The sequence below is a fragment of the Schistocerca cancellata genome, chromosome 8 (genome assembly GCF_023864275.1).
Source record: "Schistocerca cancellata isolate TAMUIC-IGC-003103 chromosome 8, iqSchCanc2.1, whole genome shotgun sequence".
NCBI lineage: Eukaryota > Metazoa > Arthropoda > Insecta > Orthoptera > Acrididae > Schistocerca > Schistocerca cancellata.
In genome coordinates this window covers 200,604,847-200,620,971 of record NC_064633.1, presented here as the reverse complement: position 1 = coordinate 200,620,971, position 16,125 = coordinate 200,604,847, and the positions used below count along the sequence as shown (strand labels likewise).

At 38.8% G+C, this 16,125-nt stretch overlaps 1 protein-coding gene across 7 annotated transcripts in view; it reads right to left on the bottom strand.

Annotated features, from left to right (window-relative positions):
* The window catches only part of LOC126095036 (dual oxidase maturation factor 1-like), a 112,661-nt gene that overhangs the window by 27,747 nt on the left and 68,789 nt on the right, over window positions 1–16,125 (bottom strand). For all 7 annotated transcript variants that reach the window (XM_049909704.1, XM_049909703.1, XM_049909707.1 and 4 more), the window contains exon 7: window positions 8,696–8,907. In XM_049909704.1, the coding sequence (XP_049765661.1) occupies window positions 8,696–8,907 (212 nt within the window). The remainder of the gene's footprint in view (window positions 1–8,695; window positions 8,908–16,125) is intronic.

Sequence of the window (16,125 nt, the reverse complement as noted above, 5' to 3'; positions counted from 1 at the left end):
GGCAGGATTATCAACACATTCAGACAACTCCTGCTTCCCCCAGTGGTTGTGGTCACCAAGTGTGTCATGGTTGCTGTGAAAGGAGGACACCTGTCTAAGTTGAGGCTTTGTTGGTAGCTGGTGCAGTTGATATGAACCAAGATTTTTTTATGGGCCCATTCAACAGGTGGATACCAACACCCTGGAAGGTAGATTATTGTTGGTGGTTGTTCTGGGGAAGGAGACCAGACAGCGAGGTCATCGGTCTCATCGGATTAGGGAAGGACAAGGAAGGAAGTCGGCCGTGCCCTTTGAAAGGAACCATCCCGGCATTTGCCTGGAGAGATTTAGAGAAATCACGGAAAACCTAAATCAGGATGGCCGGACACGAGATTGAACCGTCGTCCTCCCGAATACGAGTCCAGTGTCTAACCACTGCGCCACCTCGCTCGGTAGTAGATTATTGTACTAGCAGGGCTGGATGAAGTAGATTTAGGAGTAGGTGTTGTGTTCTGGAGGAAAGAGCAGAGGCCATATTTGCTATGGCTCTAGATTTAGATCTATAAATGTGAATCAGGCAAAGTTTTTAACAGACTGAGTGAATAGCTAAGGCTTCTGAAGCTGTCCCACAATTAAGTTAGCTCACCATGCTTGTACCCATGACAGTTCACAGATTTACATGTAGTTTTGAGCTTCAAAAGAGAAATAATTACAGTCAGAATGCTAACAGGTTTTGAAATGGACCTTATGTTTTAAGGAGTTGTTGGAAATCATGTTGGACTTTTGAGATGGGGTCATAGTGTGGTAAAGTTTGAAAGCAGAGGTGTCAGAAAGCTGGAGAGGCCATCAGCCATGTAGTCACAACAGTTCATGATTGTGGTGGTGGAGACCTTGTCAGTGGGAAGAGTGATTAGGTCAGGATTGGCTTTTCGGTTACGAATAGCTGTTGTTTCCATGACCATGGTGCTGGACTTGCCAGGAAGAGATTTTAGTAAGGAGTATCGAGTCACATTGGAGATGAAGAATTCCTGGAATGGAAGATTACTAGAAGTTAAAAACAGAGATGGATCACAATTGAAAGAAGACTGGAATGGTCTAAGCCGAGGTTCGATGTTTGCTTTGGGATGACTGTGATATATGGCATGGATGACAAATAAGTGTTTGCACTTAAAATAATGGATAAAGGAAAGTCGATAATTGACAAGTTCAAGATGGTTAAACCTGGGTTAGTAAGACCACTTGAGAGGACTAAACTGTCTGCAAGAATCAGGTTTTTAAAAGATACGTTGACAACTGTGTGGGAGCTTTGGAAAGGAAGTTTGAGACTAATATACAAGGGCAGTTCAGAAGGTAAATTCTGTTTGGCTGTAAATAAAAAACTTGCATGGAAAAAAATGATTGGAAACACTCTAAGAAAAAGAAAACGTGTACACACAAATAAATGATTACAGTTTCAGAAAATTGGATGATTTATTCAAGAGAAAGAGCTTCACACAATGAGCAAGTCAGTAACACATTGGTTGACCTCTGGCCATTATGCAAGTAGTTATTCAGTTGTTGGATTCCTTCTGAGAGTTATCATGTCAAATTCTGTCCGATTGGTATGTTGAATCATCAATTGCTTGGAGGGTCCTGTCTATAATGCTTCAAACATTTTCGGTTGGGGAGAGATCTGGCAAACTTGGTGGCTAAGGTAAGGCTCAGCAAGCATGAAAACAAGCAGTATAAACTCTTGGCATGTGTGGGTGGGCATTGTCTTTCTGAAATGTAAGCTCAGGATGGCTTGCTATGAAAGGCAACAAAATGGGGCATAGAATGTTGTCGACATACCACTGTGGTGTAATGGTGCCGCAGATGACAACCTGAGGGGTCCTGCTATGAAAAGAAATGTCACCCCAGACCATCACTCCTAGTTGTCAAGCAGTATGTTGGGTGGCAGCCAGATTGGTATCCCACCACTGTCTGGGGCATCAGGTTTTTGTCAGTCATCGGGACTCAGTTCGAAAAGGATTCATCCCTGAAGACAGCTCTACTACAGTCAGTGAGATTCGAAGCTGAAGATGGGTCTGGCAATGCCCCAACAGAGATGAGATACCAACCTGACTGTCACCCACCGAAAGGCCCAACAACCAGGAGATGCCATTTCTTTTCATAGCAGGACCCCTGTGATTGTCACTCACGGTACCCTTACAGCACAATGGTACGTTGACAATAGTCTGTGCCCCATTTTGTTGCCCTTCATGGCAAGCCATCCTGAGCTTACATTTCAGCAAGATACTGTCTGCCCACACATGGTGAGAGCCTCTGCTGCTTGTCTTCATGCTTGTCAAGTCCTACCTTGGCCAGCAAGGTCTCTGGATCTCTCCCCATTTGAGAACATTTGGAGCATTATTGGCAGGGCTCTCCATCCATCTCATGATTTAAATGATCTAATGTACCAACTGGATGGAATTTGGCACGATATCTCTTAGTAGGACATCAATAACTCCATCAATCAATGACAAGCCAAATAATGGCTTGTACATATAAGGGTCACAGGTAGACCAACATGTACTGACTTACTCAATTTGTGAAGCTCTCCCTGTGGAATATATCGTAAAATTTTTCTAAAAATGTAATCATATGTTTTTCTGTACATGTGTATCTCGTCTACTGATTTTCATCCCATTCATATAATTCCTTCATGGTGCATCATTTCTTTGTCTTAGAGTGTAAAGTCACCCCTTAAATTCAAGCATTTGTCATAGCATTTAACTAATTTACAAATTCCTTCTCCATAAAATTCTGCCACTTGAGTACATAGCCAATCTTTCACAGCATTTCAAAGTGCTATGGTGCAAACTTCTTCTTCATGTGAGTGAACAGATGAAAATCACTTGGTGCCAAGTCTGGACTGAATGGAGGATTATTGAAAACACCCTGTTCGAATTGCTTCAAAATTTCTAGAGCTTTTTGGGCACTGTGAGGATGAACACTGTCATACAAAAACACAACACTGGATGTCAGCAGACTGCAATGTTTATTTTGAATGACTCACTTAAGTTTCTTCAAAGTTTCGCAGTAGACATCTGAAGTGATTGTTGTTTCACACTCCACAAATTCAACCAGCAAAGCTCCCTCAGCATTCCAAGAAACCATAGTCATAACCTACCTCTATGACAGAGTTTTGGTGCACCTTGTCTGCCTTGCATAGAGTATTGATATGACCACAAGACACTGACTGTTGTTTCATTTCAGCTTTTATGTATGCCACCCAAGTTTCAAAACATCAAAATTGTCTTAAAAAAAACTTTCCCTTCTGCATCATAGCATGAAAGGAAGTCTAAGGCACAGCCCATTTGTTTCGTTTATGGACCTCTGTGAGCAATTTTGGTACCTACTGAACACAGAACTTTCATAGCCTAAGTTAATGGAGACAACGTCATACAGAACCATAAGAGAAATTAGTGGGAATTTCTCAGAAAGTTAAGAGATGGCAAATTTTCAATTTTCACTAACTGTTTCATAAATTTTCTTGACAAGAACATTATTCACAACAGAAGCCCTACCACCCCTCTATTCATAATGAATGTCTATTCAACCACTTTTAAGAAACTGGACTGACTGCTGCGCAACACCTTCACTCATAACATTTGGATCTTATGCAGTACATGACTAATGATGAATGTCTGCTGCTGAAACATTTTTCACAGAAAGAAATATTATTATTGTTTGCATTTTGCAGAATTTTATATTACAGCACTCATGTTTTGCTATTATAAGAAGCAAATGCATGAAGTTAATACTTTCACAGCTGGATGCTTACTGAATCAGAGGACATACAGATTTGACACTGGTAGCACACCAATACCAGCACCATGATGGAAAGACAGTTACTTTCTGAACGGCCCTTGTATACTACAGGGTGCTTAATGAAGTTCTGGATATGTGAGAAGCAGAGCAGATTAACAATACATGCTCTGTGGTTATGAGTTGTTGAGGGCACTGTCATTGGATGAGAATAGGATATGAATACCACTGATAGCTTCATCAGTCGGCGCTGAGTGTGTTGTTCCAGGTTTGGAAAGGGAGGGGGTGAAAGAAACCAAACAGCATAACAACATCACCTCACTTATTTGTGACAAGGACTTTGAGAGTGCAGCAGTAATAGTTACAGAAATAAATGTAATAGCTGCAATTGTGTACCATTCCCCATTAGGAACACTTGAAATATTTTTGTAAAAAATGAAAGTACAATGAATGGAAGCAGCCACAATTTATTTATTTCTATGGTTTGTTTCAGATTACCTAACACCAGGTGAATTCCTGTTGATATGTGTCGCATTACAACATTGGTGGCAGGGGGGGAGGGGGGGGGAAGGGTAACCTGTGATGCTGTCTCCAGTTGTCACAGGCTACTTTTTATGTCCTGTTATATCACTTATGCCATCACACTTTGTAAAAACAGTGGGAGAAAAGATGACACTTAGAATCTAATACAGTTAGAAAGTGTGATGGTGTATGTGATGTAACACACAGAAAAAAGGAGCCTGTGAATGCTGGAGAAAATGCCACAGGTTAACTAAAAGGTGTAACATGACACACACATGTTCTATTAATCCACATGAATCAGACTGATGATGGAAGTTCAAACCTCTGTAAAGTGGCATGGATATAAATAAATTGAGACTACTAATAATGAACTTGCTGTTTCATCCAATATCAATGACAGCCTTGATATAGGCTAAACAAAAATGATTGCATTTAAAGTAAGTATAATTAATTGTGAGGCAGACATTTGTGGTGACAGAAACATGGACTTCCTCGCCGAAAATAAACACAAGTGTACATTATTAGACCTAACTAAAGCATTTAATCTGAAACAATGGTGGATGTTCCAACTAGAGTCACACCAACCAAACAGAAAACCTTGGACCAAGTAACCGTTAACAAGTATAAGAAAGGTGCGTCAGTAAAAGTAGTCAAATGAGTATTCAGTGATCACACAGCCCAGTTCCCAGAATGGATATTAAAAGAACAGCCTGTAAAAATAACAGCCTAAAAATGAAACAAAGAATCTTCAGTTAGTCAAACTTGAGACACTTTAATGAATTATTAAGTAATGAACATTGGACATGTATCAGTCATACTGTAAATGTAGATTATAAGTTCACCTTATTTTTAGAGTACTATATTTGGTATTGGCCTTTCCTTTATGCATGTTATTAGACCTAACAAAAGAACATAATCTAGAAACAACAAATAACTGGAACATTAAAGGAACTGGAGCCTTGTGCAAGAGAATACGAATACTGCATGAAATGTGTAAGGAAAGAACACATCCAATAGATGAACACACATACTACAAGAAACATCTTTAGAAAATAAATCAACAGTCTTAAGAATGTATCATGATAATGCAACAAATAAACTGGACTTCATCAGATAGGATGTAGGGCACTATTTTTTTAAAACTGAAACAGTGTGTGCTGGCACAGAACAATAAGAAAATAGCTAGTTCAACAGAAACAACAAACATCTTCAACTGTTACTTAACAACAATAGCTGAAGATTTTAAACAAGACCATTTCACTACCAACATGCACAAAATCAAAATCTAGTATCACCAAACCTCCCTCACAAAAACTCTTATGTTTTTTACTAATGAAACCAGAGAAGAGAAAAATAATGTCTGTAATTATTACCTAATTACTTTTGACCTCCATTTTTTCAAATGTATTAGAATGTATTATATATACCAGGATGACAAAACTCATTAACAAAAATTATACATCAATACAACTAAAGCATGACTTCGAAAGCCAGGAATCAACAGACACCTATATATGACTGTATATATAGTAGTCCAAAACTTATAGATGATAAAAGACATGTAATGGGAGTATGCCTCGGCTTAACGTAAGCATTTGATGTGATAGACCCACCATTCTCCTTCACGTACATGGAAACTATGGTTATGAGGCTTATCAATGTAGTGGAATCAACCATTTCTAGGTAACCATACCAAAGAGTTAGCACAAGACTCGGACAACAAAATTAGATTAGTCTCTAACTGCTTATCGAACGAACAAACATAGTAGCATATGACTATACTATCAATCGGTCACAGTTGGAATCAGCCAACTCATACTGATACTTGGGTGTAACACTTTGTAGGGATATGAAATGTAATGATCACATAGGCTCGGTTGTGAATATAGCGGGTGGTAGTCTATGATTTATTGGTAGAATACTGTGGAAGTGCAGTCAGTCCAAAAAGGAGATTGCTTACAAATCACTTGTGCAACCCATTCTAGAAAATTGCTCAAGCATGTGGGATCTGTAACAAATAGGACTAACAGGGGAAATTCAACATATACAGAGAAAGGCAGCATGAATGGTCACATGTTTGTTTGATTCATGAGAGTGTGTCACAGAGATACTGAAGGAACTGAACTAGCAGACTCTTGAAGACAGATGTAAACTATCCTGAGAAAGTTTATTAAAAAAGTTTCAACTGACTTTTCAAGATTGCTGTGGTTCCAATGTCATTGGCTAACCTCAAGGTTTTTATTACTTATCATTGATTTTCATTATTGCTTGTCAATGTACAGATTGATAACTTTGGAGATAGATAGGCTGCAACCCTGCCCTACTCCCTTCTTAAATACTGCTTCTCTTCCTTCAGCTCTTACAGCTGCAGTCTGGTTTCTGTACAAGTTGTTGATAATATTTTGTTTCTTGTATTTAACCCTTGTACCTTCAGAATTTCAAAGACTGTATTCTAGTCAACATTGTCAAAACCTTTCTGTAAATCTAGAAATGTAGGCTTACCTTCCTTCAACCCAGCTTCTAAGATAATTTGTCAGGTAATTTTTTTGTTTTACCATACATGTTCCTACATTTCTTTGGAGCATAAATTGATCATCCTCAATATTGGCTTCTATTAGCTTTTCCAGTCTTCTGTAAATAATTTACGTCAGTATTGTGCAATTAATATTCTCACATGTCAGCAACTGCTTTCTTTGGAATTGGAATTGTTACATTCTTCTTGAAGTCTGAGGATATTTCCACTGTCTCAAATATCTTGCACACCATATGGAACAGTTGTGTCATGGCTGGCTCTCTCAAAGATCTCAATAATTATTGGGAAACTTTGTCTACTCCAGGGGCATTGTTTCAGCAACACAGAGATGCATGAAATAAAAAAAAAAGACCACTATTAGAATCAGTTACTGCACGCAGCATTAGTGGCTCATGTAGATCTTTGTTTAAAAGATGAACATACCACAATTGCCCGATATGTACATATCATAAATATTACTGTTCTTCAAGAAACATGAAATGAGTAAGGAACATATGAATAAAACTTCATAATCACTGTGCAAGATAACCAGATAATCTTCATGTTGTCTAAAAACACATCAAAAAGGAACCTATCGAAAGGAGATAATACCCTAGAACAAAACTCCTAATACATTGTAAAATGTATCACAGATAAGAAAAGTTTGAGAGGAAAGTACTGACATATCTACATACGAGGGTAATACCAAAAGTAAGGTGTCCCACTCTTTTATAAGTACATAGACCTGTTTATTTCTACAATGGTTTACATCAGTTTACAGCTTGACATTTAGCTATTTTTTGACATAATCACCAATTCTGTTGACGGATTTTTGTAGACGCAGTGTTAGGTTTTGTATGCCCATGTCATACCAGCTCGCCACCATGCTGTTCAGAAAGTTATGAACCTCTTCTTTGGCCTCGTTGTCAGAGCTGAATCGCTTTCCAGCCAAATGTTCTTTTAACTTAGGGAAAGGAGATAGTCACTGGACGCCAAGTCAGGACTATAGGGTGGGTGGATGATTATGTTCCACTGAAACTGTTGCAGGAGAGCAACAGTTTGCCGAGCGATGTGTGTGCGAGCATTGTCATGGAGAATATGTGCGCCCTTGCTCAAGATTCCTCTTCTCCAGTTCTGAATTGCCCATTTGAATTTTTTCAGAGTCTCTCAAACGGGCAATTCATAACCGGAGAAGAGGAATATTGAGCAAGGGCATACACATTCTCCATGACAATGCTTGTCCACACATCGCTCGGCAAACCGTTGCTCTCCTGCAACAGTTTCAGTGGAACATAATCACCTACCAGTGCTAGCCTTATGTGACCTCTCTGTATTCAGAAAAGGCCATCTTCCAATTCTTGATCAACTAAAAACTTGGCCACCCACTCGGTGAGCATGATGCACACCTATAACGCCAGTGATTTCAACAGTTGTTTCATTTTCTGTTCCATTAGTTCCTCCTTCCTAGCACAAGCTCCTCTGAACTGCACACTTTGAAACTGGCAGCCTATAATATATCTCCATAATCCCTTGGTCCAAAGCTCTGTTAGTCCTTCATTTTCAACCACCATCTTCTGACTCATTCACCCTTCCCCTCACCATTTACTTACTTATCATCTTCGGCCACATTCCCCACCTGTGCCAATATTATACTCTTCTTACTTTCTCCTGCTTCTGTCTAATATGGTATCACAGTGGTGAGATACTTAAACATGCACATGGGAGTACTGCATTTCATTTCTCCATTGAGCAAATGGTGGAACTGTTCTGTTGAAACAGTACAGTTTTACCTTGTACTCTGTCTCTAATGACTTCTTTCCTCATTTATCACTTTCTTGCCCAAAACATTACCATCCTAATGTAGATACTACTATTTAAATGTTTATAGCTTACCTACAATGAGCACAAGCCAAAAATGAAAGCCAAAGTGTGTCACAAGAACTTCTTTCCCAATAGGTATTGCTAGCTCTTGATAATTTCGTATTGATGCCCACAGGACACAGGCTAGTATCTGGAAGAAGCCTGTCAGCACCATGAAATATCCTCCATAGCGCACCACATGCAAAAAGGATAGATTGGCTACCAACCAGCATGGAAATGCAGACCTGCTCAAAACAAAAATATTTAATTACTGTAGACATTAAAAATAAGCATTTACAGAGAGATTATTACATTACAATGTGCTGTAATTCCATTCTTAAAGCTATACGTAGACAATATCTCTATCTGTGTGTGTTTTGACCCATGGTCTTCAGAAACCAATGAGCCATTGTTAACAGAGCCACTTTCCTAGTGCCATATAGTGGCTATATGTGCTGTGATGGTAGTGATGTCTTGGCATTGTGGTGATTCCGTACAGTTTTACAGCCAATGAGAATTCAATGGAATTGGTCAGAGTAATGTGCGAAATGTGTTCACAGGGACAATAAATACAAATGTATACAAATTGTGTAGTGGATATAACGCTACAGATTATACATGTTGTAGAGCCTTTGGAAGTATAAAATGTTTTCCGCACCAAACATGCAATAAATTCTTAATAAGCAGTGGAGCATGAATCAATATGATACAGGATCAGGCAGAACTAAGAACACACCCTTTTATTCACCTAATTTTTAAGCTAAACTTACCATTATTATGATTATTAGTATTGTTACACATGTAGCTATGAAAATATCCTCTTTCAGCTCCTGATAGCATTAAGGATCTACCAAAAATAATAATCTACTATAATGAAATGTGGAAAATGGCATGTTTGGTTAAACAAGCCACCATATCTTTAAGTCAGAGGTATGGCTGGCGATATAAAATTCTTTAGAAGTTTTACCCAACTAATGTAGTGCGCATCTACATTATTTAGTTAAAACAGAATACTGTAGTTTGTCTGGTTGTTAGCTAATTATTTATTTACATATTCTGTGGACCATAATTTTGATCTCTCACTGTGATGTGGAATGTGTCAGTTTTACAATTATAGTACACTTTCTTAGTGAAAATTTGGTAACATGCTGACTATTTATATTATTTCTTAAATAATGATTTTTCTTGTTATGTAATAAACTGCTTACATCATTTGGACAGGGGAGGGGGAGGGAGGGGGGGCAGGTGGGGAAGGGGGGGAAGTCAAAGATTTTTGTAGCTGAGTAACTCACTCTTTCTGTGCCACACTAGGCTGAGTGATGGACACTAAATCATTTCTCCTACTAATGCTTTATTTATGCATGTTATTATTGTTTTCAAACTGTGATTGGTTGTTGAGAACAAATGTAATCAGGAAGTAAATTTACTATGAGGCTGATGTCAGTATGGCCAACTGATACCACATATTATCCACATTACATGCTTCTGTACAATGAACACTTTTTTTCTCAATGATGAGTTACCCCAGTATATGCTCCCATAAGACATTAATGAATGAAAATAAGAAATTAAGTCAACCTTTTGACTTTTCATGTCTGAAACCTAATATTATCTGTAATGTAAAATTTGAAAATCTTTGACATTTAAGGAAATATATGACATTTGATTTCCCGTTCAAGTTTTTATCAATAAAGATACTTAATAATTCTGAATATTCAGTTTTATTTATTGATTGACCCTCATGTATTACATTTATAATAGTGTAGTTAGGCATTATGCTGTATTGTATTGCATGTATTGTTTTTTAACAAATTCAGTAGTGGTGACAGAAAAATCCAGTTGGCATGGCCTGTGAAGCTGTCATTGAAATCATGTACATCATGTTGTGTGCCATGTTTAGCAGTGGTGATCACCATTCATGAAGGCTGACAGTCTGTTAGCGGTCATGCCCACATAGAATGAAACAAAGTGGTTGTAGCTAAATTAGTAGACTACATGGCTGCTTTCATAGGTGACCTTTGATGGAGTAGGAAATGCCTGTGACTGGACTGAAGTAGGTGGCAATGGTGGAAGGGTGTAGGGAACAGGTCTTGCATATAGGTCCTCTACAAGAACGTGAGCCATAGGGCAAGGGATTGTAAGTAGAGGTGGAACAGGGATAGACAAGCATTTGTGTAAGTTGGGTGGACAGCTCCCACGGTGGGAGGGGAGGAGAAGATATTTCTCATTTCAGGTCATGTGTCATCTATTGTTGACGAAGGCCTTAATGGCGAAAAGCTTTATTTGTGACAGTCTTTTTGTTGTGCTAGCTGCGACTCAGCATCTCTGCTATATGGTGAGTGGCTACTTTCCTTTTTATAATATTGTTACAGTCAGTCCTGGATTTTCCATTGTTTGATACAGTTGTTTATGTGACATGTGATAGGTACATGAAAGCCTGCAAATCAGTTATCAGGCAAAGTTAAATTGAATTCATTTTTCAGCTTATTTTTCTCATTGCACTGATTCAATTCACACCAGTAATTTTTCTATAGATTATATTAATTAAAAGTTATAGTTGATTAAAGATAATACTACAATTCAAGAAGTAGAAAAATCCTATGTGCTAATTGGCAGAATCCAATATAATGACCCACACCATTCTAAAGCTAAGAATTCCAATTTCCCAAAAATGTATTTTAAATTACATGAAACTATTTCTCTTCTGAAATAATTAAAGTTGAAGTTATGAGCTACTTCCAAATTTCCACTGCAGATTTTGCCCTTAATCACTGTTACATTCTGACCTTCAGCTACCTACTTTCATTAACTTAATTCTTCTGTCCAATATGACATACAGCACTAATTAATTGTCTGACTAATCAATTATTTCATGTAATTTACTATGATTTTCAATATGATGGTTAAATTTATAAACAAAGAGATTCACATCATGGAAGCATAATAATATCCAAATAATCTTCTAAATTTCTAACCAATAACATTTTTTATAAGCCAAAATTTAGGAAAAAGTTGCAGTTCATTCAAAACAGCTAAATTTAGCCTAGCCAATTTTCGAAGTATTATGTAGTTTACAAAATAATAATTTGTACACCAATCTTTATAAGACCATTTAAGTTCCATTCTGCAGTCTGTGATCAGAAATCTTAGAAGCAGTTTGCGATCAGAAATCTTAGAAGCAGCAACTATTGACAGTTGATACAGGAACGTTCACTGCAGTCAATTTGTCAGAGATGACAGTTCAGCAAAATTTTCAATGCTCAGGTCGAATTTCATGTCCTGTCATTTCTTATTTAATAACTCAGTGAAATTGCATTTTATATATGACGGTAGTATCTTTTCCCGAAAGAACAGTTACTGTGGATGACCATGCAGCTTTGCTAGAAATGAAATGATAATTAAATGGACACCCTAGCTGCAAACAGGTGTTGATGTACTTCATTGGGGACATGTTGAAAATGTATGCCCCGATCGGGACTCGAACCTGGGATCTCCTGCTTACATGGCAGACGCTCTATCCATCTGAGCCACCGCAGGCACAGAGGATAGTGCGTCTGCAGGGACTTATCCCTTGCACGCTCCCCGTGAGATCCACATTCCCAAGATGTCCACACCACTACATTCGTAGTGCGCCTAATAGATGTTTGCCCATCATACTCATTACTCGTGGCAGATTAATCTACCAAGTCCCGTACGAGTTCGGGCATAGCGTGTGCGTTCGCACAAGAAGGTCAATGACCGGGAAGCCATATTTTAACTATATATGACAGTAGTATCTGTTCCCGAAAGAACAGTTACCATGGATGACCATGCAGCTAGGGTGTCCATTTAATTATCATTTCATTTCTAGCAAAGCTGCATGGTCATCCACGGTAACTGTGTGGTCGGGGCACACATTTTCAACATGTCCCCAATGAAGTACATCAACGCCTGTTTGCAGCTAGGGTGTCTATTTAATTATCATTTCACTTTAAAATTGCATTTTAATTACTTTTTCTGTGCATGATGTGGTTGTGGTATCATAGGTCAATACCATCCCTACTGAAACATCACAGTTGGCAATGGAAACACATATTTCTAACAGACACCAATAGCAGTGCCACGGGGACCCTGTGGATCCAATGATGTGCACCTGCTGAGCTGTGCCTTCAGTGTCCCTGCCACCACAACATAGGATGGCTGTTGGCAGCTATGTGGCACAGTCTCAGTTGCAGTCTTTAGTCTTAGTCAGTCTTTGACAGTTCACTCCCATCAGTAGCAGGAGCCCCAAACTACATGACACTTTTCTTATAATAGCTGGGCTTTATTGCTGTTTATTCTTTTGTAAAGTTTCTTCACAATGTGCGGAGAAAGCTACAAGTTAAATAAAACTTCTGTTTTCTGTATTTACGTGTTCACTAATCATTTCTGCTCCTGTCCAGCCTCCCTACAACAATAGCTGTTGCACAACTTTGTAACTGACCTATCCTTACCATTGTGTACGAAACGGTACCCAATAGTGACTGACTGTGTCAGATTTCAACAGTGACCTACCAGGACAAGTGATAATCAATTGCCATCAGAGACAGTGTTAACTAATGAGAACATATGGTTACTATGCAGTCTTGTTTAATTTTGGCGTCTCTGCTCAACTGATAAGACAATTGTGTTATTCTAGTAGGGTTGTGCTATCACTATAATGTTAATTGTTCTTCTGACTTACAGAACAAATACTAACCATCTTTTTGAGGTCAGGACAGAGATTTTCTATGTAAGGCACAGTATTAAGCCATAATATGATATCCTGGTGGTTGGGCTTATGTATTTCGGAAAGTGGGTAGAAGGCAGGAGTCTGGGGTTTGGCAAAGGTGAGGGGAGTGATAAACTCAGGTCAGGAGTTCTGGGATGGACCTATAGATTTGAGGAGTGACTGGAGATTACACCAGATTTTTCAAATAGGATAACTGTAGCAGGACTTGTTGGATGTGTCTGACAGCTGACTGAGACCATCCACCAGGTAATCCCTGTGAATCATAACAGCAGTGGTGGCTCTTTTGTTGATGGATAGATTATAAGGTAGGGATCAGATTTAGGTGGTGGATTGTGGTTCTTTCTGTGGATGTGATGTTGGTTTCCATACTGAGGGATTTGGGGGAGGAGTCAGACAGCTGGTGGAAGCCTTTCATCAGATAGTCACTGCAGTTCATCACAACAGTGGTGGAGCCTTTGTCTGCAGGGAGTATCTGTTGTAAGGTTGTATGGTCTCCTTTCTTCTGATGAAATATTAGTGTTCTTAGAAAGGATAGTGAGACCAAATTGGAAGTACAAAATGCCTGGAAAGTGACCATGGGGTGGTGGTGGTAGGGGGGAGGGAGACAGTTACTGTTGTAAGGTAGTACAAACTGGGAGAGGCAAGTTTCAATGTTGGACTTCAGTTGGCTGCAGTTGGAGGGAATTGTGGCAAAGAAGTGCTTCCACTGTAGGAACTAGGAAAAGGTGAGTAGGTATCAGTTGAGTCCAACACAGTTAAACTTGGGTATGGGGCTGAAAGATAGGTCTGGTGTTTTCACTTAAATCATTAACAACAATGTTTTGGTTTTTTTTTAGGTTCTGGATATTGTGGAAGACTGAGAGGGAGTTTTGGAGGACATAGCAATTTGGAAAGGTCAACTAGGCAGAGTCTGGGTGCTATGAGGGGTTGACAAGGGGCTTCACTGTGAATGGGATGGGTGTTGATAGGTAATGGTGCTCCAAGGCAGTAGTAGTATCTCAGTAGGTAAGATAATTTATGGAGGTGTGAACTCCCCACCACCCCACACTACTCCACCTGCCAAACTGCACTCCTGGTATTGTGCATCCATGCTGCACTGTGTAGGGATACAAGTGTGTGTGTGTGTGTGTGTGTGTGTGTGTGTGTACTCTAGCTTGAGAAAGGATAGTCCAAAAGGTGGCAAGTTTTCTGTCTTTTTTTGTGTATTGCTGTCATCGACTCAATGTTTCTGTTATTCGGTAAGTGATACAATTATTGTCTCTAAACTGTTCCTCTACTGTATGGACTACACAGAATGCTGAAAAATTTGTTCATGTCCTTCTGCATTTAGTGTTTTCTTAAGTGCAATAAGGGGAGCACACTGTAACTATGAAAAACACTCCCATACTCTAATGCCACCTCATCTATACTTCACTGTTGGTACATCACATGATGGCAGGTATTAGACTTCCAGAGCAGAGAATGTGATCACTATTTTGCATTTCAAAAAATATATTGGTGTATTTACAACAATACTTTAGATTTTCTAGCTGAAACAAGTTTTTATAGTAATATTAATTCCAACATTACTGCTTTAAAAATGCAAATTGTCAAACAAATTTCCATTTCAGTAAGTTCATGACATTGTCAATGTGAAAGATATTTACTCAATATCGTAATCATATATCTCTTGAAATATATATTTACCTCAGCTTCTATGTTCTGGCACAACTTCTTTAATAATTTGATCCCTTTCTGCCTCAGTCACATCTTCATTTTCCATAAAGACAAAGTAAATGCTACCATCAAGAACTTTCTTTCTCAGTGATGTCATTTAATACATGTCAAACAATTCCAGGTTGGAATATCAACAATGTGAGGAAATGATAGATTGCTACTTACATAAAGATGACACATTAAGTTCCAGACAGGCATAATTAAAAGACATACTTCAGCTTTAGGCCACAGCCTTTGTTGGAAAAAGAAAGAGAAACATACATACATTCATTCACACAAGCAAGCACACATCATGCACATGTGACTACCATCTCTGGCAGCTTGGACCAGAATTTGGACCAAGCTGCCGGAGATGGCAATCATGTGTGCATGCTTGTATGGATGAATGTGTGTGTGTTTCTGTTCCTTTTTCTGATGTGGGCTGTGGTCGAAAACTAAAGTGCAAATGTCTTTTAACTGCACCTGTCTGCAACTTAACATGTCATCTTTATGGTAAGTAGGAATCTCTCTTTTCCATACATTGTTGATAATTCGTAAATGTCTTTAGAGATGTTATCAATTTTACCAATAAGAAAACCGAACCTTTTTTTTGTAGGAAATTTCACTATGGTGAAACCATTTTTATTTAATTCTTAGCCATCTTTCCTTCTTCTTATCCATTCCTCCATTTTCATTGGACTTGTGCTGTTCTACATTCTGAATTCCTGAGACACTTGAACAGCCTCCATGCCAACATAACATTTACCATGGAAGTAGAAAAGGACAAGAAACTGCCATTTCTAGATGTGCTGGTCACAAGGGACGGCAAAAACCTGGGACACAGCGTGTATCGACAACTGACACACATGGACCGATACCTGCACAAACTGTCAAACCACCACCCGAGCCAGAAAAGAGGCATGATTAGTACGCTCGTAACGAGAGCAGGACGAATATGTCAGCCTCAACACCTCAAACGAGAAATGCAACACCTGGAAACTGTTCTGAGGAGCAATGG